The sequence below is a fragment of the Ranitomeya imitator genome, chromosome 5 (assembly GCF_032444005.1).
Source record: "Ranitomeya imitator isolate aRanImi1 chromosome 5, aRanImi1.pri, whole genome shotgun sequence".
Taxonomy (NCBI): Eukaryota; Metazoa; Chordata; class Amphibia; order Anura; family Dendrobatidae; genus Ranitomeya; species Ranitomeya imitator.
Genome location: NC_091286.1, coordinates 670,842,591 through 670,866,041, shown reverse-complemented (window position 1 = coordinate 670,866,041; position 23,451 = coordinate 670,842,591). Strand labels below are relative to the sequence as shown.

The following is a 23,451-nucleotide window of genomic DNA, read 5'->3' as shown; positions in this document are numbered from 1 at the left end:
TCTGAGGACATGAAGTGCGGCAGCAAGGCAAAGAAATGGTCCAGGAAGTGGGTGGGTGAGCCTGGGGGTCGGTATATGACCGCTACTCTGAGGGAGAGGGGATGGAAGAGCCCGATGGTGTGGACCTCAAAAGAAGGGAATGAGAGAGATGGAGTTGGTGGGATGACCTGGAAGGTGCATTGTGGGGAGAGAAGTATGCCGACTCCACCACCAGGTCTGTTTGTGGGTCTCAGGGAATAGGAGAATTGTAGGCCACCATGGAAAATGGCAGCAGGGGAGACCGTGTCAGAATCCTGGATCCAGGTTTCAGTGAGGGCCAATAGATTTAGAGAGTTGTTCAGAAAGCAGTTGTGCAGGAAAGGAAGCTTGTTACATACAGACCGTGGATTCCAAAGGGCACAATTAAAAGAAAGATGAGGGAGTGCAAGTAATATTAATAAGGTTAGAATGGTTTTGATGTGAGGTAGGGTAGGGGTTGAGGTTGGTGGATGGTGGAATACGGTTACTTCTTTGCCCTAAAATCATATCCAGACCAATAGTGCCACATTTCCGTGCTCTGGGCACTAGGGAAAGTCTGAGGCTAGTGTTGAGCATTCCGATACCGCAAGTATAGGGTATCGGCCGATACTTGCGGTATCGGAATTCCGATACCGAGATCCGATATTTTTGTGGTATCGGGTATCGGTATCGGAGGTGTAAAATAAGGAATTAAAATAAAAAATATTGTTATATTCACCTCTCCGGCGGCCCCTGGAACATCACCGCGAGTCACCGGCATCCGGCAGGCTTCTTTGTTTAAAATGAGCGCCTTTAGGACCTGAGGAATGACGTCGCGGCTTCTGATTGGTCGCGTGGCGGTCACATGGGCGGCACGCGACCAATCAGAAGCCGCGACGTCATTCCGCAGGTCCTAAAGGCGCTCATGGGCGGCCACGCGACCAATCACAAGCCGCGACGTCATCGAAAGCTATTAACGCGCTCATTTTTAAAAATGAGCGCGGTAATAGCTTTCCATGACGTCGCGGCTTGTGATTGGTCGCGTGGCGGTCACATGAGCGGCACGCGACCAATCAGAAGCCGCGACGTCATTCGCAGGTCCTGAAGCCGGCCGGTTAGCCGCGTGATGTCCAGGGGCCGCCGGAGAGGTGAGCATATCAATATTTTTTATTTTAATTCTTTATTTTACACCTTCCTATGGATCCCAGGGCCTGAAGGAGAGTTTCCTCTCCTTCAGACCCTGGGAACCATCAGGATACATTCCGATACTTGATGTCCCATTGACTTGTATTGGTATCGGATATCGGTATCGGCGATATCCGATATTTTTCGGGTATCGGCCGACACTATCCGATACCGATACTTTCAAGTATCGGACGGTATCGCTCATCCCTATCTGAGGCCTACAAACAGGCCCGAGGCCTAACGGAGGAGCCTGCTGCCTGCCACTAACTGGCGGTCCTGGAGGGCCTCTGCACCGGAATAAGGGCCATGGAATGCAGCAAAACCCTATTACTGAAGGAGATCTGCCGTTTGGGAGAGGTAAGGGGACTTGCGGTGGCCGTGCGGGCTGCGGGTGGCATGATCCCGCCTGTCATCCCCCTCCTCCATAAAGGCCGCAAATTAAGCCACAGGACCACCGAGTGGTACCTGAAGGAGGGTGCTCACGCAGCTTGGCAGCCAGACGAGCATCTGGACCATCTCTGGAGGGGCATCTGACCTGCCGCTGTGTGGTCTGCTGCCTGGATTCCCGCCGCGGTCGCCGGCTGGTGGTGGTGTGAGATGGACATTGCAGGGGTAAGTGAATTGGCAGCGCCCCGCTAGGAGACCCCCCTCTGCCGCCCGCATCGCTTACCTGCCAGCTGGGGAATCTGGAGTGATCCCTCAACCGCGCCATCCGGACTCCTGCTGCACCTTGTGGTGCCCGCTTCATTAATACAATTGCCACTAGGGGGCCGATGGCGGTGAGGAGTGAGCGGCCAACTGGGGACCTGGGGTGGACCGCCAGGTGCTGAGAAGCTGGGAACTGACCTCTGGCCGGGGGCTGTGGTGGCCACCCAGTCCTGGGTGTTGAGGGGAGTCAGCTGTGGAACACTGTGGCTACTGCTGTCCGGCATAAGAGGCTGCCCATACAAGACCCACACAGAGATATCCCCTCTGTGGAGAGTCACATTATAAAGCAGCAGTGAGGCCCGCTTACTCCAAAAATCTCTGCTTCCTTCCTGGCCCGGCTATTGAGATTCCTCTGGATCGGTTCCCATCTCTGAGGTCTCTGAATAAGGCAGCTTATTCTCCTAAAACTCTCTTAAAGGACCCCCTCCATATTGGGATACTACTACCATCCTGAACGATATTCTCTCCATTCCCTCCCCTTAATCTTATAACGTAAAATGTAACCACCATTGAGGGGAACCGGAGAGGATCTGGGAGTTTCTCTCATTTTTGACTTGCAGGAAATTTACCCACAATGGTTAAATCCACACAAAAATCAACAAGATTGAACTCTAAATCCATCAGCTCTACTCCTCAACCTGACATAGAAAAATTCCTAAAAAAACAAAACAGCTCAGCCGCCATCACCAAACTCCCCCAATCGCAAGAAAGGGACATGGAGACACACACAGAATCTGAATGTGAAAGTGATGGAGATACAGATGATCAAGACAGAGGTGATCAGGTTACTAGATCCTTTATCAAAAGAATCCTAATCAAAGCATTAGATCCTATAGGCAGAGATATCTCAACTATCAAACAAGACCTCAACCAACTGGGGCATAGAATTGAAGTGGTAGAAGCCTCCCAATCAGAATTAGCCCAGTGCTCTAACTCTGCCCTGAACTGCCATGTACAACAGGAAGAGTACATCAATCAAATCTACAACATACTAGAAGATCACGAAAATAGGGAATGAAGAAATAATCTGAGACTAAAAGGTGTCCCAGAATCTATCCTCCCAGAAGCACTGATCCCTACCGCCATTGAAATTTTTTGCTCAATCCTCAACCCGTCAGATCCCCTTGAAATCGATCTGGTGAGAGTTCATAGAGCTCTAAGACCAAAACCGAAACCTGATGAGACCCCACGAGACGTCTTATGCCGTTTTCTTGACTACAGAACCAAAGACCTATTACTAAAGAGAGCCAGAGAAGCGGAATCGATCACTCATGGAGGCACTCCAATCCAAATCTTTCAAGACCTCTCTGCCTCTACTCTCTACAAGACACGTCTCTTAAGACCCCTCACCTCTGTCCTCCAACAGAGACACTATCCTTACCGCTGGCTATTCCCCTTTGGCATTTCTATATCAGCTAAAGGCCGGAAATTCCTGATTAAGTCCACGGCTGATATCAAGAGTGTTTGCAAAGAATTGGAGATCCAATTCGATCACTCACCCATCCTGGAAACAGTCCATGAGGCCCACAAGTTGAAACCTCTACCTATACCCACCCCTTAGCAGGAGTCCTCTGCCTCAAAATCTGCTCGATCAAAGCGTCGTTCCTCCAAGACTACACCGCCAAGATATAGAGACCACGACCCAGACTGATTAAGCTCAAGGGGAAAGAGAAGAATGATTGAAAAAAAAATGGAAATTCCCTCCTGTTGTTTATTTTTTACCTTTTCTCGTTAGTTTTTTGAATCTTTTTGCTTCCTGCTCTAGAATTTACAGATTTCCTGTTGTTCCACTTGGTGTGTATAGATCTATAGTTGTGTAGCGTTCTTGCTGCAACCATTGGAGTATTAATCTCCAATATCTTGCTGTTACATTGACTCCCATTTCCGACCTCCTTCACCCCATCTCATGCTAAAGTTATCAAGTGTTTCATACCACCTAAAGCTACCTCCCCATGTATACTATGTTTTATGTACTTTGTTTTCTCATGTCCCCTTTATTCTAACCATTTCTCTTTTTTATCTATCCTCACTCCTGTTCATCCCTCTTCTCCATATCATCCACAAGACGAGCCATCCCTCTGCTTGAATCAACCTCTACTGTACCCATCATGGCGGTGAACCGTAAGCCTTTTCAGGTTATATCACACAACGTAAATGGACTAAATTCCCCAATCCCTGGGTCGCAAATCTTAAATTTCTTCAAAAAATCTAAATACGATATTTTACTTTTACAAGAGACCCATTTTACCAACGATAAAACCCCTTCATTTGAAAAATGTTTCTTTGACAGATGGTACCCTGCTACTTCCCCCCAGAAGGGATCGAGAGGCGTTTCAATAGCATTTGCCAAAGATATCCCTTTCCTTCTCTTAGAATGTCTATCAGATCCTGAAGGCCGTTATATCTTTATCAAAGGCCTCTTAGCTGGTAATATGGTTACTGTAGGCAACATATACGCCCCCAACAAACATCATCTGAAATGGCTACGCAAAGCCTTAATCAAACTACGTTCATTCCAGGAAGGCGCTGTTATCCTAGGAGGCGACCTGAATGTAGCATTGGACCCCACCCTAGACACCTCAACAAAAAAAAGCTCTATCTCCCTAAAAGATCTGGCCCATCTCAAATCACTTATCCATTCCCTCGAGTTGGTTGATGCCTGGCGTTATCTACATCCAACAGATATTGACTACACTTATTACTCACATCATCACAACTCCTACCATCGCCTTGATCAGGGGTGTCAAGCTGCATTCCTCGAGGGCCGCAAACCATGCGTGTTTTCAAGATTTCCTTAGCATTGCACAAGGTGCTGCAATCATTATGTGTGTAGGTGACTAAATTATAACCTGTGCAGTACAAGGAAATCCTGAAAACATGACCTGTTTGCAGCCCTCGAGGAATGCAGTTTGACACCCCTGGCCTAGATTACATTCTAATTTCTAGATCCATCCTCCATTCTACCATAAACACTAATATAATTCCCGCTATCCACTCTGATCACTCTAGTTTTGATCAACTTAGAATTCCACAAACCATACTCTAGATCTAGGACATGGAGGCTCAATGAGTCGCTATTACAACGAGAAGACATCAAAAGCCGTATCTGTGAATCGCTCCAAGAATTTTTTAAAATTTATACTACCCCTTATGTTGACCCTCCACTGTTGTGGGAAGCTCATAAGGCCACGATCCGTGGAATATTCATTTCAATAGCCTCGTACTTGAATAAACTGAAAAAATCAGAAATCCTGGCTTTGTATGAGGATATTGTGGCCTTGGATGTTTGCCACAAGAAAGAGTTATCACATGACACACTCTCCCAACTCACAAAAAAAGCCAATCTCTAAAAGATCTCTTAAATATTCGTACCTCTAAATACTATTTATCCTGGAAGAACAAAATCTGTGCTCATGGAGATAAAGCTTCCAAACTCATGATTTCCTTGATCAAAAAACGCCAAGCCCGAACGTTTATCCATAAAATCAAATCTGTAGAAGGCCAGACCTTGCAACAATACAATCAGATCACTGACACCTTCTTGACCTTTTTTAAAGACCTGTATCAACTCTGTCAAAACGATACAATAGAAGACAAAAACCTAAGACAATCCAAAACCCAAGCCTTCTTATCCTCCCTACACCTTCCTCAATTATCTGCTCTTCAACAACCCTTTGACCTCTCTGAACTCCAGTCCACCCTGTCAGAAAGGGCAAAAGGGAAATCTCCAGGCCCGGACGGGCTTCCTAAAATAATCCTTTTTTGATATTCTGGGTCCCCATCTATTAAATGTCTGCAATGCAGTTCTGGAGGGAAAACCCTTCCCTTCTCTATCGCTAGAAGCTCATATTTCCCTCCTTCACAAAGAAGGGAAAGACCCAGAAAGTTGTGGAAGCTACAGGCCTATGTCCTTACTTGACGTGGACCTTAAAATGTATGCAAGTCTTATTGCAAGAAGACTGGCAGAGCTATTACCACAACTCATCTCCCCCAACCAGACAGGTTTTGTGGCAGGTCGAGAGGGGAGGGACAACACCTCCAGAATCCTCCACCTGATTCAATATGCAAAAGTCCACAAAACTCCTCTTGTTTTGTTGGGGACAGACGCCGAGAAGGCCTTTGACAGGGTGGACTGGACATTATTACACAAAACTCTCTTCGCATTTCATATTTCCTCCCAATTAGTTGATGCAATTTTTCAAATGTATACCACCCCTTCAGCCCGACTAAAAATTAACAACTTATTATCAGACCCCTTCTACATCCAAAATGGTATGAGGCAGGGATGTCCTCTCTCTCCGATCTTATATGTGCTGACTATGGAGCCTCTTATCCAGACCATCCAACAAGATGCAGATATCAAAGGGATTCAAGTAAGCGGCTTCCACCATAAATCCGCAGCATTTGCAGATGATCTCTTGGTGGTGCTGTCTGACCCTGGGAGGGGTATCCCTGCCTTTGTCCGCACTTTAGAACTTTATGGGGACCTGTCCAACTACAATATTAACATTACAAAGTCAGAAGCATTAAGCCTCAATATTTCCAAACCCGAAATTGATAAATTGAAAAAACTCTATCCCTTCAAATGGCACCCCAAGTTCATAACAAATCTGGGTATCAAAATTGGAAGGTCGATGGGGGAGCTTTTAGAACTCAACATTATGCCCTTACTAAAGCAGGTTACTTCCACGGTTCATTCCTGGAATGCGCCTTTCCTGTCCTGGATGGGTAGAAAAAACCTCCTGAAAAGTATTATACTACCTAAATTCTTGTACCTTTTTCTGATGCTCCCCATCTACATTCCAAAACACTACCTATTCAGAATCAACACTTTCTTTGTTAATTACATTTGGAATAATAAACGCCCCTGAATCAATGCTACTACACTCGCCCTACCGAAACCAGATGGGGGCATGGGTTTCCCTGATATTTTCAAATATTACAAAGCCGCTATGCTCACTAGGATAGTTGACTGGATCAGAAGACCCTCTGAAAAACTATGGCTGCCTATCGAAGAACACCTCGCTCCCATCTCCTTAAGGACCATGGCGTTATTATATGACTACTCTAATTTAAACCAATTACTCTCCAATGAATTAACAATAGCTATACTCAAAATTTGGAGAACTGAATTTCTTAAACTGACTCCACCTATTTCCCCAATCCTGATGATACAGGATGTCATAGGCCCAATTCCCCTTAAATTACCCCACGGGGACGTACCCAGACCACCTCTGCCAATTGATGATTTTTTCATTGAAGGCTCAATGATGAGCTTTTCAGAATTTCAAACATCCAACCCCCAACTAAACGTCACTTTCCTCCATTATAAAAGATTGAGAGATTGCTGCTATAGTAAAAAAGATCAGCTTAATCTATTCCGCCCACTCACACCCTTTGAACAACTTTGCGCTCAACATAACCCACCAAAAAAGGTCCTATCAAAACTCTATAAAACTCTGATTATAGAAAAAGCCGTTGCCAAAAGAGCATACATAGGACTGTGGGAACGGGATCTTAATATTCTTTTCACACAAGACCAGATCACCTCCATTTACAATAAATCCCACGGACCTTCCCAATGTGTGAAGTTACAAGAAAATTCTTATAAAGTGATATCGAGATGGTATCGTACCCCCTCCCAGATACACTTATGGCACCCATCCATTCCCGATAAGTGCTGGAGATGTTGCGCAGACCTGGATTCATACCTACAGATCTGGTGGTCTTGTCCAAAAATTGTGCGCTTTTGGCAACTAATAGAAGACATAATATTCACAGTGCTAGGCCGAGCCCCGTCCCTGGATCCCCAGTCTGTTCTACTTAACCTCCTCCTATGGCCCAAAGAACCATCAATCTCCAAACTGGCTTGTAATATTATAGCAGCTGGAAAATATCTAATTCCCACCCTCTGGAAGTCTACTCTTATTCCCACTAAAAAACAAGTTCTAGACAAAATAGATCTATTATACTATACAGCTGAGTTAGTTGCTAACACTCAGGAGTCCCTTGCTTCTTTCCGGAACATATGGTCCGTGTACCGTTCCAGTTCTGACTTTCTATCAAACATTTCAGTAGTCTCAAGAGATTAATCAATACTTGCTTTCAATCAACAGCACTCATGGGATGGCTCGTCCTGGATTAACACCTCCTGGATCCTCTTCCCCTTCCCCCTCAAATCTCCCCTCCTCTTCTTACCTCTCTTCTTATCTCTTTCTACTCCATAACTCCAAGTTATTGACAGTCATAAATCTAAGTCTATGATGGAATCCATATACATCCCTTTTTTGATTCGCTAAGTTGGCCCGTGAATTAAAGGTTAAAGTTGGGCCCTTTGGCTTCATTCAATTTAACCCTCTAATGTGATTCTATATAATCCATACCTGCTTGTGTCTCATTATCTTATTATTATATGTTATCTACATTTTGTTTTTCCTTTCCTGTATCATATATTATCTTTAATAAAAAGAACGTTGAAAGAAAGAGGTTGGTGGATGGTGGACCGGGGTTTGGGGAGACGTCCCCTGAAATCAGTAGGAGTAGGAAGATTAAAAGCAAGAAGTTTTTGGAATTGTAAGGCTAGTTTTACATTTGCGTTAGAATCCGCAGAGTTTAATCCGCATCCGCAAGTACAGGAAAAAACGCATATAAACACATACAAACACGGCGTTTTTTAGACGCATGCGGGAATGCATGCGGTTAAAAAAACGTCGCATTTGCATGCTTCTCAATGCGTTTTTTTCTTGTGTTTGTGTTTTTGGTGCGCATGGTGACAAATTTTACAGGAGAAAAATCTAGATGACCAGACACCGCCAATGTGACTACAGAGGGTGTGGATTATGGGATATCTTTATATAGACTCTTGAACAGCTGAAATCTTCAGATTTTGCTCCTGTATCCTGTGTCATAATGGATCTTCCCATGGAGAGCTTTTATTTCAACCTGGATTAAAGCATCAAGCTGTTTCTTGCCTGTGCGTTTGCTTGGGAGCAAGACAGACATTGAGAAAGATGGAGAAGGAGACATCGTAGGCGTTTTTGGAGACACCCCATTATTGAACTAAGTGAGAGCCGTGGAGCATATCACACGCTGTATGGCAAGCTTAATGCCAACCCGGACAAATTCCCGGAACATACAAGGATGTCGCAAGACTTATTCCAGAATTTGCTTGCTCGTGCCCAAGGAACCATACGGAGACAGGACACCCAGCTCTGTAGAGTGATTCCACCAGAGGAACGTCTGCTGGTTGCATTAAGGTACGTAACAAATCTAAACCAATGGCAGTGCAAATTTTGGGTGTTCTGACATGTATTTTTTTGGTATTTTCCTTTATGTCTTTAGCATAGCAACACCATAAATAGAATTGATTGTAATTTCTTTTTTTTTAATTTTCTTCCAGATTTCTTGCAAACAGAGAGTTTATCAACCACACTAAAAGGATTTTTAACTACAGACTGACCAGGGATCGAAGAACAGTAGAGTGTACCTTTGGGATTCTAGTATCAAAATGGCGCATTCTTGCATCAGCCATTAATCTAAAAATGGAGACAGTCGACGAGGTGGTCAAAGCCTGTGTGGTTCTGCAAAATTACATAATGGCTAAGGAGCGGCCCAACATTCAACTGGATGAACCAGTTGCACACCCACTGCCCGATTACCAGCATCACCTGCTATGGTCAACAGGTGGAGTTGGCCACATGCAGGACAAATTTGTTGCCTTTTTTTATTCGGATATTGGACGTATGTCATGGCAGGACAATGTTGTGTAAATGTCCTGTTGTTATTTTATCTGTACCAGTAATTTTCTTACATGTTACTAATGTATCTCGTTAATAAACTTTATTTTTTGGTGTCTTAACCGTGTCTCATATGTATTTCCTCTACAAACCGAGGTTGTCCTCACACTAGCAGTATTTGGTCTGTATTTATTTTCAGTATTTGTAATCCAAAACCAGGAGTGGGTGATAAAGACTGAGGTGCTAGATATGTTAATATTATAATTTTCCTCTAATTGTTCCACTCCTTGTTTTGTCTTACAAGTACTGATATAAAATACTGACCACATACTGCTAGTGTGATGGCAGCCATGTTGTTTTTGTGGTAAGGTTGTTGCGTCCTGATTGTTCTGCTATGCAGTACACATTGGACACAGACTGAAGAGACAATGGCTGTCATACAAAACAGATCTATACTCATCAATAGGGTTGAGCGACCTTTACTTTTTTAGGGTCGAGTCAGGTTTTGCGAAACCCGACTATCTCAAAAGTCGAGTCGAGTGGAATCGGCCGATTATCGCAAAAAGTCGGGGATCGACCGAAACGCGAAACCCAATGCAAAGTCAGTGGGTTTTATTTTTTATTTTTATTTATTTTTTTATTTTTTATTTATTTTTTCTCTCTCTCTCTCTCTCTCTCTCTCTCTCTCTCTCTCCCCCGTCCGTCCCTACACAGAAAAGCTGGGTTTACACATTGCAAATCGCTACAGCGCACAAGCAAAAAAAATGCAGATAGATGTGCACGCCCCTGACACCTATGTCATCACTCTGCCCACGTTCCTTCATTGGCTGAAAAAATGGCGCTAAACACGTCATACGAAACGCGACTTTGGCGCCAAGATCGCCGACCGCATGGCCGACCCCACACAGGGATCGGGTCGGGTTTCATGAAACCCGACTTTGCCAAAAGTCGGCGACTTATGAAAATGAAAGACCCGTTTCGCTCAACCCTACTCATCAAGTCAGGTGTCAGAAATAATGAATTCATGATGCACGTATAACAGCCTTATGAATTCACTATTTCTGACACATGTCTGTTATGACCCCAATGGCGAGGGTCTCAGAGGAACGTGGAAGTCTGCAAGATACAAAAATCCAGCTCATAGGGCAGTGGTAACTGGGTTGACCATATATCTACTCCTAACGCCAACACTAGAAGTAGCCGGGGGTCATACCTACGTTGATCCTAGATGACTCGCGCCAGCCGGAGAATCTAAATACCCCTAGTAGAGGAAAACAAAGACCTCTCTTGCCTCCAGAGAAAGGGACCCCAAAGCAGGATAGAAGCCCCCCACAAATAATAACGGTGAGGTAAGAGGAAATGACAAACACAGAAATGAACCAGGTTTAGCACAGAGAGGCCCGCTAACTAATAGCAGAATATAGAAAGGTAACTTATATGGTCAACAAAAAACCCTATCAAAAATCCACACTGGAAATTCAAGAACCCCCGAACCGTCTAACGGTCCGGGGGGAGAACACCAGCGCCCTAGAGCTTCCAGCAAAAGTCAGGATACAGATTAGGAACAAGCTGGACAAAAATACAAAACCAAAAACAAATAGCAAAAAGCAAAGTAATTGACTTAGCTGAATAACCGGACCAGGATCAGTAGACAAGAGCACAGCAGATTAGCTCTGATAACTACGTTGCCAGGCATAGAACTGAGTGTCCAGGGAGCTTATAAAGCAACGCCCCTAACTAACGACCCAGGTGCGGATAAAAGGAAAGACAGAAAAACCAGAGTCAAAAAACTAGTAACCACTAGAGGGAGCCAAAAAGCAAATTCACAACAGTACCCCCCCCTTAGTGAGGGGTCACCGAACCCTCACCACGACCACCAGGGCGATCAGGATGAGCGGCATGAAAGGCACGAACTAAATCGGCCGCATGAACATCAGAGGCGACCACCCAGGAATTATCCTCCTGACCATAGCCCTTCCACTTGACCAGGTACTGAAGTCTTCGCCTGGAGAGGCGAGAATCCAAGATCTTCTCCACCACGTACTCCAACTCGCCCTCAACCAACACCGGAGCAGGAGGCTCAGCAGAAGGAACTACAGGCACAACGTACCGCCGCAACAAGGACCTATGAAATACATTGTGAATAGCAAACGACACAGGAAGATCCAGACGAAAAGATACAGGATTAAGGATTTCCAATATCTTGTAAGGACCAATAAAACGAGGTTTAAATTTGGGAGAGGAGACCTTCATAGGAACAAAGCGGGAAGAAAGCCATACCAAATCCCCAACGCGTAGTCGGGGACCCACACCGCGGCGGCGGTTGGCAAAGCGCTGAGCCCTCTCCTGTGACAACTTCAAGTTGTCCACCACATGATTCCAGATCCGCTGCAACCTATCCACCACAGAATCCACCCCAGGACAGTCAGAAGACTCCACATGACCTGAAGAAAAGCGAGGATGGAAACCAGTGTTGCAGAAAAAAGGCGAAACCAAGGTGGCGGAACTAGCCCGATTATTAAGGGCAAACTCAGCCAACGGCAAGAATGTCACCCAATCGTCCTGATCAGCAGAGACAAAACACCTCAAATAAGCCTCCAAAGTCTGATTGGTTCGCTCCGTCTGTCCATTAGTCTGAGGATGGAAAGCAGAGGAAAACGACAAATCAATGCCCATCCTACTACAAAAGGATCGCCAGAACCTGGAAACGAACTGGGATCCTCTATCTGACACAATATTCTCAGGGATGCCGTGCAAACGAACCACGTTCTGGAAAAACACAGGAACCAGATCGGAAGAGGAAGGCAGCTTAGGCAAAGGAACCAAATGGACCATCTTGGAGAAGCGATCACATATCACCCAGATAACAGACATGCCCTGAGATAGCGGAAGATCAGAAATGAAATCCATGGAGATATGTGTCCAAGGTCTCTTCGGGACAGGCAAGGGCAAGAGCAACCCGCTGGCACGAGAACAGCAAGGCTTAGCTCTAGCACAAGTCCCACAGGACTGCACAAATGACCGCACATCCCTTGACAAAGAAGGCCACCAAAAGGACCTGGCCACCAGATCTCTGGTGCCAAAAATTCCCGGGTGACCTGCCAACACCGAGGAATGAACCTCGGAAATGACTCTGCTGGTCCACTTATCCGGAACAAACAGTCTGTCAGGTGGACAAGACTCAGGCCTATCAGCTTGAAATCTCTGCAACACACGTCGCAGATCCGGAGAAATAGCTGATAAGATAACTCCATCCTTAAGAATACCAACAGGATCAGCGACTCCAGGAGCATCAGGCACAAAGCTCCTAGAAAGAGCATCGGCCTTCACATTCTTTGAACCTGGTAAATACGAGACAACAAAATCAAAGCGGGAGAAAAACAATGACCAGCGGGCCTGTCTCGGATTAAGGCGTTTAGCAGACTCGAGATACATCAGATTTTTGTGATCAGTCAAGACCACCACACGATGCTTAGCACCCTCGAGCCAATGACGCCACTCCTCAAATGCCCACTTCATGGCCAACAACTCCCGATTGCCCACATCATAATTTCGCTCGGCAGGCGAAAACTTCCTAGAGAAAAAGGCACAAGGTTTCATAACAGAGCAACCAGGGCCTCTCTGCGACAAAACGGCCCCTGCTCCAATCTCCGAAGCATCCACCTCAACCTGAAAGGGAAGTGAGACATCGGGCTGGCACAAAACAGGCGCCGAAGTAAACCGGCGTTTCAACTCCTGGAAAGCCTCCACGGCAGCAGGAGCCCAGTTAGCTACATCGGAGCCCTTCTTGGTCATATCCGTCAAAGGTTTCACAACGCTAGAAAAATTAGCGATAAAACGACGGTAGAAGTTAGCGAAACCCAAGAACTTCTGAAGACTCTTAACTGACGAGGGCTGAGTCCAATCAAGAATAGCTCGGACCTTGACCGGGTCCATCTCCACAGCAGAAGGGGAAAAAATAAACCCCAAAAAGGGAACCTTCTGTACACCAAAGAGACACTTTGAGCCTTTGACAAACAAAGAATTTTCACGCAAAATTTTAAAGACCAACCTGACCTGCTCCACATGCGAGTCCCAATCATCAGAAAAAACCAAAATATCATCCAGATAAACGATCAAAAATTTATCCAGATACTTCCGGAAAATGTCATGCATAAAGGACTGAAAAACTGAAGGCGCATTGGAGAGCCCAAAAGGCATCACCAAGTACTCAAAATGACCTTCGGGCGTATTGAATGCGGTTTTCCATTCATCACCTTGCTTAATGCGCACAAGGTTGTACGCACCACGAAGGTCTATCTTGGTGAACCACTTGGCACCTTTAATTCGGGCAAACAAGTCAGACAACAGCGGCAGAGGATACTGAAATTTGACAGTGATCTTATTTAAAAGCCGATAATCAATACAAGGCCTCAAAGATCCGTCCTTTTTAGCCACAAAAAAGAATCCTGCACCAAGAGGGGAAGAAGACGGACGAATATGTCCTTTCTCCAAAGACTCCTTGATATACGAACGCATAGCGGTATGTTCAGGTACCGACAGATTAAAGAGTCTTCCCTTAGGAAATTTACTGCCTGGAATCAAATCTATAGCACAGTCACAGTCCCTATGAGGAGGCAATGCACTGGACCTGGACTCGCTAAAGACATCCTGATAATCAGACAAATACTCCGGAACTTCCGAAGGCGTAGAAGAAGCAATAGACACAGGCAGGATATCCCCATGAATACCACGACAGCCCCAACTAGAAACTGACATAGCCTTCCAGTCCAGGACGGGATTATGGGTCTGTAACCATGGCAGCCCTAAAACAACCAAATCATGCATTTTATGTAAAACAAGAAAACGTATCACCTCGCGGTGTTCAGGAGTCATGCACATGGTAACCTGTGTCCAATACTGCGGTTTATTTGCTGCCAATGGCGTAGCATCAATACCCCTAAGAGGAATAGGATTTTCTAATGGTTCAAGAGTAAAACCACAGCGCTTAGCAAATGACAGATCCATAAGACTCAGGGCAGCACCTGAATCTACAAACGCCATGACAGGATAAGACGACAGTGAGCAAATCAAAGTTACAGACAGAATAAATTTAGGTTGCAAATTTCCAGCGGTGACCGGACCAACAACCTTAGCTATACGTTTAGAGCATGCTGAGATAACATGTGTAGAATCACCACAGTAGTAGCACAAGCCATTCCGGCGTCTATGAATTTTCCGCTCATTTCTGGTCAGGATTCTATCACATTGCATTAAATCAGGTGTCTGTTCAGACAACACCATGAGGGAATTTGCGGTTTTTCTATCACATTGCACCGAATTAGGTGTCTGTTCAGACAACACCATGAGGGAATTTGCGGTCTTGCGCTCCCGCAATCGCCGGTCAATTTGAATAGCCAGTGCCATAGCATCATTCAGACCTGTGGGAATGGGAAAACCCACCATAACATCTTTAATGGCATCAGAAAGACCATTTCTAAAATTAGCGGCCAGTGCACAGTCGTTCCAATGTGTCAGCACGGACCATTTCCGAAATTTTTGGCAATACACTTCAGCCTCGTCCTGCCCCTGAGACATAGCCAGCAGGGCCTTTTCTGCCTGAATCTCAAGATTGGGTTCCTCATAAAGTAAACCGAGCGCCAGAAAAAACGCATCAATATCAGCCAATGCCGGATCTCCTGGCGCCAGCGAAAAAGCCCAATCTTGAGGGTCACCCCGTAAGAACGAAATAACAATTTTTACTTGCTGAGCGGAGTCTCCAGATGAACAGGGTCTCAGGGACAAAAACAATTTACAATTATTCTTGAAATTCCTAAACTTAAACCTGTCTCCGGAAAACAGTTCAGGAATCGGTATCTTAGGTTCTGACCCAGGACTTCTGATAACATAATCTTGTATGCCCTGCACACGAGTAGCCAGCTGGTCCACACTTGTAATCAAGGTCTGGACATTCATGTCTGCAGCAAGCATAAGCCACTCTGAGGTAAAGGGGATGAAGAAAAAAAAAAAAAAAAAAAAAAAAAAATGAGAGAGGAGAAAAAAAAAAAAAACTCAGAATCTTCTTTCTTATAATCCCTCTTTTGCAATGCATTAAACATTTAATATAGGCCTGGCAAACTGTTATGACCCCAATGGCGAGGGTCTCAGAGGAACGTGGAAGTCTGCAAGATACAAAAATCCAGCTCATAGGGCAGTGGTAACTGGGTTGACCATATATCTACTCCTAACGCCAACACTAGAAGTAGCCGGGGGTCATACCTACGTTGATCCTAGATGACTCGCGCCAGCCGGAGAATCTAAATACCCCTAGTAGAGGAAAACAAAGACCTCTCTTGCCTCCAGAGAAAGGGACCCCAAAGCAGGATAGAAGCCCCCCACAAATAATAACGGTGAGGTAAGAGGAAATGACAAACACAGAAATGAACCAGGTTTAGCACAGAGAGGCCCGCTAACTAATAGCAGAATATAGAAAGGTAACTTATATGGTCAACAAAAAACCCTATCAAAAATCCACACTGGAAATTCAAGAACCCCCGAACCGTCTAACGGTCCGGGGGGAGAACACCAGCGCCCTAGAGCTTCCAGCAAAAGTCAGGATACAGATTAGGAACAAGCTGGACAAAAATACAAAACCAAAAACAAATAGCAAAAAGCAAAGTAATTGACTTAGCTGAATAACCGGACCAGGATCAGTAGACAAGAGCACAGCAGATTAGCTCTGATAACTACGTTGCCAGGCATAGAACTGAGTGTCCAGGGAGCTTATAAAGCAACGCCCCTAACTAACGACCCAGGTGCGGATAAAAGGAAAGACAGAAAAACCAGAGTCAAAAAACTAGTAACCACTAGAGGGAGCCAAAAAGCAAATTCACAACACATGTCCAGGTGAGCATAGATATGCCGTGTATGACCGCCATCGTCCCTTTACTTTGTGTGAAATAGATTATGTACACAGAAGAGAAAAAGGAGGTTATACAATGCACTTCTCCACTTACCAGGTCAGGCATCCTAACTAATGAGTTTTTGGACACTTGACCTGTTGACTATAGTTTTGCATTGCATTGCCACCATTTTCTCTTTAGTCTGCAACAGTAGTCACAGACTAAGCAGAATGAAGAGATTATGGAGAAAATACAAGTATAAATTTTTTGGTCCACCTCATAGCTCTATACTAAAGACACACAGAGTGTTGTACTTGCTAACTATTGGAGCTAGGATGTGGCCAAAAAATAAATTGTGCGGCGCAGTATTTTATTTGGTGCACGGTGTGTGTTGCCGGCGGCGAAAGACACAATTACCCAAACATAATTGTCACGATATTGCATGAAATGTAACATGATTTTGTAGCTTGCCTGTTAGACCCATGCTGCGGGCTAAAAAAACCCCACTTCTCTGTGTGTTTCTGCTGTGTGTGTAGAAGAGGTTTTTATTGCTTCTTGCTGCAAATTCCCACCAAAGGAATTGATACGACCGCTGTAGTTGCAATAGACAATTGTACCAGCTGAAACTGGTCTGATCTCTCTTTTAAAACATGAGGCTCTTTGTCCTAATCTTGTAAGATTCTGGGCCACCCATTTGGGCTAGAAAAATAATAAGTATATCTTGCTAACCTCCATCGGCGGATCAATCCGCCACTGTAAGCCTGAGCCTCTAGATCCAGCAGGGACAGAGTACGGATTTCTCCGGAGCAGGATGTCCCCATTAGCCCAAATTTGGTTTCATTGGAAAACATATGGTAAAATAAAAAGAAAGCTGGGTGTGTTATTATTCTGACATGTTTGGGAACGAAAATACGAGACTTATAAGAATTAGAGTGAAATTTGGTAAGTCTGAAGAGAGAGGACGGACTGGGTAAACCAACCCCTTTAGTGTTGTCACGAGGTTGGGGTTTAAAAGTCTCTACCCTTAACCCAGCCTTCAGTCTGAGTTTTTTACTTGAGGAGCTGTTTCTATCCAGACCTCCTGATGCATTTGGGGTTCTGCCTACCAGCATGGGTTTGCCTGAAATGAACTGAGAACATGTGAGTTTTACCTATTCTCATTTAATCCCTTTATTTTATAATTACTTTGCACATATTTTCAATTGTCTCATATTGTAATATCTTTATATAACTTTTTATAAACACTGCCTTAAATCTTTTATGGAGTATAATATTTAAAATACTAGATTTGTTCTTCTGCTCTAAAACGTACCCTAAGTCTTCTGAAGGGAATTACGCTACTGTTTTGGGTTAGCTTTGGACCCGTTTAAATGAAGCTGGTGGCAGCATACCGTGTTCTGGGTATTAGGGAGTCGTTGTAGCGATGGCGGCATTGATAATTAGTGTTCCTGCCTGAGTGGGAGTAGTCATTGCCTCGCTGCAGCGTGCCCAATAGCCAGTATATAGCAGGCAGCCTTTCTGGCGACTAATTACCCTAGGTGCAGTACCTAATCTGACCTGAGGGTAAGGGGGGCGCCAGAGAGCTGCAAGTTCAAGCAGAACTGTAAAGCGGGATATACATAAATCCCTGCAGTTCGTGGTATATTGAAGAGCAGTGGGATAACTAGAATAAGCCCCTGCTGTAAACTAAGAGGTCCATAGACTTGTGTGTGTTTTTTCATCACATTGTAGCAGTGGAGGGATAACTAAGATAAGCCCCCCTGCACATGTGATAGCCGTCTGTTGGCCTAAAGTCACCCCGATCCGTGACGTTGGGGTGACGGTCACGGTGTGAATCGTGACAATAATTGGCGGCAAATAACTTGTATTTATCTTAGAACAACAAAAATATTTATTTAACTGCGCCTGCTTTGGGTAGAGTTATGGAAACGGGGGGTGTGAAGCTTTGAGGCCTGGCTAACAGTGGACGACGCAGGGGTGGCAGGAGAAGGGGCAATGAAACTTGTGGGGTCTGGTAGTTCGGGGATAGGGCTTGACACATGAGAGGCCTGAGACGCACTGGAAGGGTGAGACAAACCTGACATTACAGACACACTGGGAGGTGAGGGGGGAGGAATATTAAGAGTATGCTGTTTTTTTATTTTTTCTCCCTTTCTGGGATTGCCGGGTTCTGGTAAGCCTCGGTGGGCTCATATGTCGTGGCATGGTCATGGTTGATGACCTGTCAGCGTCCGGCTGCACTGTGCCAGACTCCATAGTGCTTGTAGAGCGTGCAGCCATGCCATAGTCCATAGTGGTCGTAGAGCGTGCAGCCATGCCAGAGTCCATATTGCTCGTAGAGCATGTAGCCATGCCAGAGTCCATAGTGCTCGTAGAGCGTGCAGCCATGCCAGATTCCATAGTGCTCGTAGAGCGTGCAGCCATGCCAGAGTCCATAGTGCTCGTAGAGCTTGCAGCCATGCCAGAGTCCATAGCGCTCATGAAGCAGAAGGCCATGCCAGAGTCCATAGCACTTCTAGAGCAGAAGGCCATGCCAGACTCCATAGCACTTGTAGAGTGGAAGGCCATGCCTGGGTCCTGCTGCATTGTGGTGGTGGTGGCGGTACGGAAGGCCATGCCAGGGTCCTGCTGCATCGTGGTGGTGGCGTAACGGAAGTCCATGCCACAGTCCTGCTGCATCGTGGTGGTGGTGGTACGGAAGGCCATGCCAGGGTCCTGCTGCATTGTGGTGTCAGTGGAGGAGGTCCAAGCAGGAGCAGCGGTTGTCATGGTGGTGGTGGGCTGTCCAACAGCATTCGGCATGGTGGTGGTGCTGTACTGGTGTCCGGCAGTGCTAGGAATAGAGGTGGCTGTGCAGTGGTATGCAGCAGAGGTCGGCATTGATGTTAACTGTGACAGTGAAGGCACAGGTGGATATGCCGACACTGTCTGCTGAAAATACCGACTCTGCTGCATAGCCTGCACATAAGCAGCATTGCAGGCCTGAATGACAATAAGCTGGAGATCAGGAGTAAGGGGTTCCGACATGCCCTGCTCAATTTGGATAAAAAATGATGTGCTGGCCTCTGAAGGTCGGCTTTTACTTGGTCAAGGCTTTTTGTGACCTCCTGGATACGTGTATTCATGTGGCTAAGGGAAATTTCCATTCGGTCACCCAAAGCCTTGAGTCCTTTGTGAAAAACCGAGCTCAAGTGCAAAAACTCGGGCATGAGCGACCTGTCCGATGCCCTCTGCTGCTGCCGGGAGGAGCCCCCCAAAAAAGGGGTAGAGGCAGAGGACTGGGAAAGGGGAAGACCTGATGGACCATCTTCCTGGTCTCCAGTTTGTGTGGCAGGCCCACTTGCTGCAGCGCTGCTGGATGGCTGGGACGGGTCCATGGCTGTCTGATGAAAGACCACTCCAGAACCTGGGCCAACAGTACTGCTCCATGTGCTGTGAAAAAAGGAAAAAAAATAATAACAAAAATTAACCAGATGCCAACTCCTGTGGAATAGAAACATACAGATTATGGCAATACAACACAGCCTAATGCACGGGAGAAATACTTACATTCTCTGGGCAAGGACCGGTCTTAAAAATGCCAGAACGCAATGGTATTTGTACTTTCGGATCCTTGCTCCTGAACCCCTGGGAACATGGCTCTCTTGACGCAGGTCCTTGTTGAAGTGGTACTTCATTGAACGCCAATGTGTTTTGACTTTGAGCACTGTTGAAAAAACAAAAAATTATGGTTAGACAATGTACTTTTGGCCGTGCTCACACATCTGTGTGTGATGAGAGAAACTCCTGAGATTTTCTCTCATCACACACAGTTGTGTGAGCACGGCCAAGGTTTCTGCTGCTTCACACTGCATTCTAATACTTACAAAATGAAGTTCGGACCTGAGTAGGGGCGTTTTCCCAGTCATCCCACATCGCTTTGGCCACCTCATTCCATAGGCACCGGATCGTCATGTTGTCCGAGTGCTGTGGAACCCGGGTGTCCCACAACGGGACTCGCTCCTGGACCAGGGAGATGAGGAGGTAATTTTCTATGAGGTCTTCATCCCGTTCTGGAACCTAAAAATTAAATACAGACATTAATGTTGGATACATTAACAAAAGGAAAAGAAAGAAAACAGAGGCTGAGAAATGGCATGAATAAGGAAAGTCAAGATACAAAAAGAGTCCAGAAGAAACATGTAAAGAAAGAGGAAGGTAAAGAAAGGAAGATTAAAGAATACTAAAGTGAGGATACAGTAAACAGTCAGCCTTGTATACGTACATGCTGCTGCCCTGCCACCCGACCGTGACTCCGCTGCTCGTGCCCAGCCTCTGCCGCAGTAGAAGTAGTGCTCTAAAAAAATGAAAGAAAAAAAAAATTGTCATATCTGTAGATGTGACAGTGAATACTTACCAATCTGAGGAGGGGAGTACTCACTTCACTGACATGTTCGGCTTCAGAAGGTCCAGGATGTTGCTCCTCATCAGAAGAAGAAGACATTCTGATGCATGCAGAAAGAAAAAAATGGAAGAAATTAGGACATGTAGAGACAGAAAATAGAAAATAAAGGCATTGGCTAGGATATACTCACATTTTTCTGAGTGTAGATTCCTTCCTGTGTCTGGTCTGCTGCGTCTGGAAAGCTTCTCTGTCTGCTGCGTAGTGACCTGCAACCGTCCACTCCCTCCCTTTATCTCCTTGTATGTGGGGGGTGGCTTATCAGTGTCTAGACATGTATTTCTCTGGTGCAACGCATGCGTTCATGATCGCAAGCAAATGCATGTGCTTGTGAACGCATGCGTTCACATAGACAGCATATGCGTTTTTTTGGTGCCTTCCTTACGCAATCGACCGCATACTACATGTAGCGTTTACCGCGCCAACCCGCAGACGACGAAACGACACATGCGTCGTCAAATGCTGCCAAAAGCAACCGACTGCAGACGCATGCGTCCCTGATGTTAAATATAGGAATACACAACGCATGCGGATATTTGCGGAAGAAACGCTGTGGACACAACCGCAAATATGAAACCGGCCTTAAGAATATTTTTGTGCAGTGTGTTTTGGCAAGATGGACTGAGGTTTTTCAGGAAGATGAGAAGTGCATGGAAGCTGTACATGGGAGAGGGAAGTATAGAGGGGCTGATGTATATGAGTTGTGAAGGAGGGGGGATTGGGCGGTGGATGTGGATTGCAAGGGAACATAGGAGAATAGGAATAAAGCACATGGATAGAAGGGAGAGCAGAGTGTGGGTTACCTGACTCCTGTCCTGACTGACTGCCATAGAATAACTGCTATAACTTGATGCTTAGCTAATGCGATGCTTTGCTGAATGCGTGCGACTCCACACATGCGTGCACCCCTAAGAATGAATCTAATTTTATAGGCCCCAGTGCACGGAGAGGACAGCGGGATTATGGGAGCTGTGTAGTTATAAATTAGGGACAGCTGCTCAACACATCCTGGTGTGGATAGATGATCAAAGATACAGTCCTGATTACATCTCTATACTAAACACCTCTCCTGTGATAAGCATCTACAGAGACCCCCTGGAGCTACAACAGTGAGTACTGAAAACCATGTAACTGATGATGAATTCTAGCACAGGAGTTGAATGACATGAAATTACCATTCAGGGAGCTTACTGACACACAGAAAATCATTGCAAAATACAGAGACATTCAGGATCCAGGGAGAGCTGGGGATATTCACTACATACCATTCAGGGTGCTTGCTAACACACAGAAAATCATTGCAAAATACAGAGACATTCAGGATCCAGGGAGAGCTGTGGATATGCACTGCATACTATTCAGGGTGCTTGCTAACACACAGAAAATCATTGCAAAATACAGAGACATTCAGGATCCAGGGAGAGCTGGGGATATTCACTGCATACCATTCAGGGTGCTTGCTAACACACAGAAAATCATTGCAAAATACAGAGACATTCAGCATCCAGGGAGAGCTGGGGATATTCACTGCATACCATTTAGGGTGCTTGCTAACACACAGAAAATCATTTCAAAATACAGAGACATTCAGGATCCAGGGAGAGCTGTGGATATTCACTGCATACCATTCAGGGTGCTTGCTAACACACAGAAATTCATTGCAAAATACAGAGACATTCAGGATCAAGGGAGAGCTGGGGATATTCACTGCATACCATTCAGGGTGCTTGCTAACACACAGAAAATCATTGCAAAATACAGAGACATTCAGGATCCAGGGAGAGCTGGGGATATTCACTGCATACCTGTGTGAAGAGAGGAGAGGAGATGGATATTAGTTCTTTGCCATGGAATAACTGCTATAACTTGATGCTTAGCTAATGCGATGCTTTGCTGAATGCGTGCGGCCCCACACATGCGTGCACCCCTAAGAATGAAGAAGGTATTTCCATACTGAGGACCACTGGAGGCCTCATTGAGGGTGAGCTGGTTCATATGTTTCGCAGAATATTGTGAAACATGATTCTTACTTGATTATGTCACTGGCATAATGAATTCACCATGTTGTATCAAGTTTTTGTTAAAATGTTCTACTTTTGTCCATTATTTGTTTTGAGGCTTGAGGCTTGAGAATCGCTCAATTAGAGCCGAAACGTTGCCTAGACATGTGAGTCTAATAAATCCTGCACAGTTTTCAACGGAGATGGACTGCTGCCTGCTTTTTTGGAGTTCATTATTTTTTTTAATAATATTACATTTTATTAACACGTAAAATGTTCACTGTACCTCTTGCTGCTTGGCCAAGAAGGCATCGATGAAGTTCCTTTGGTCATTCACATCCAGCTCTTTCTTCTGTTTCGTAAATGTTTTTATTATGAAGTTATTAAGTTCTTTAATATTTTTTAAATACATTTTGTGAGCTCCAGGCAGCCATTTCACAAAAGATGGAAAACTGTTGTACAGCTTCGGTATACATGAAAAGAAAAGAAAAAAATCTTGAAGA

General features: G+C 45.2%; 2 protein-coding genes across 6 annotated transcripts in view; both read right to left on the bottom strand.

The window, feature by feature from the left end:
- Positions 1-23,451, bottom strand: part of LOC138638747 (cytochrome P450 2K4-like) — a 177,604-nt gene that overhangs the window by 76,771 nt on the left and 77,382 nt on the right. For all 4 annotated transcript variants that reach the window (XM_069728298.1, XM_069728301.1, XM_069728299.1 and 1 more), the window contains one exon: positions 23,235-23,411. In XM_069728298.1, coding sequence (XP_069584399.1) covers positions 23,235-23,411 — 177 coding nt within the window. The remainder of the gene's footprint in view (positions 1-23,234; positions 23,412-23,451) is intronic.
- On the bottom strand, positions 16,735-22,201 carry LOC138638748 (uncharacterized). Of its 2 annotated transcripts, XM_069728303.1 has the most exons (3): positions 20,374-22,201; positions 20,057-20,213; positions 16,735-19,939 (listed from the first exon to the last, which is right to left on the bottom strand). In XM_069728303.1, exons 1-3 carry the CDS (start codon positions 20,459-20,461, stop codon positions 19,393-19,395), a joined length of 792 nt encoding a protein of 263 aa, XP_069584404.1. In that variant the 5' UTR covers positions 20,462-22,201; the 3' UTR covers positions 16,735-19,392. The 2 variants fall into 2 exon arrangements, with proteins under 2 accessions (XP_069584404.1, XP_069584403.1); XM_069728302.1 differs by having other exon boundaries at positions 16,735-20,213.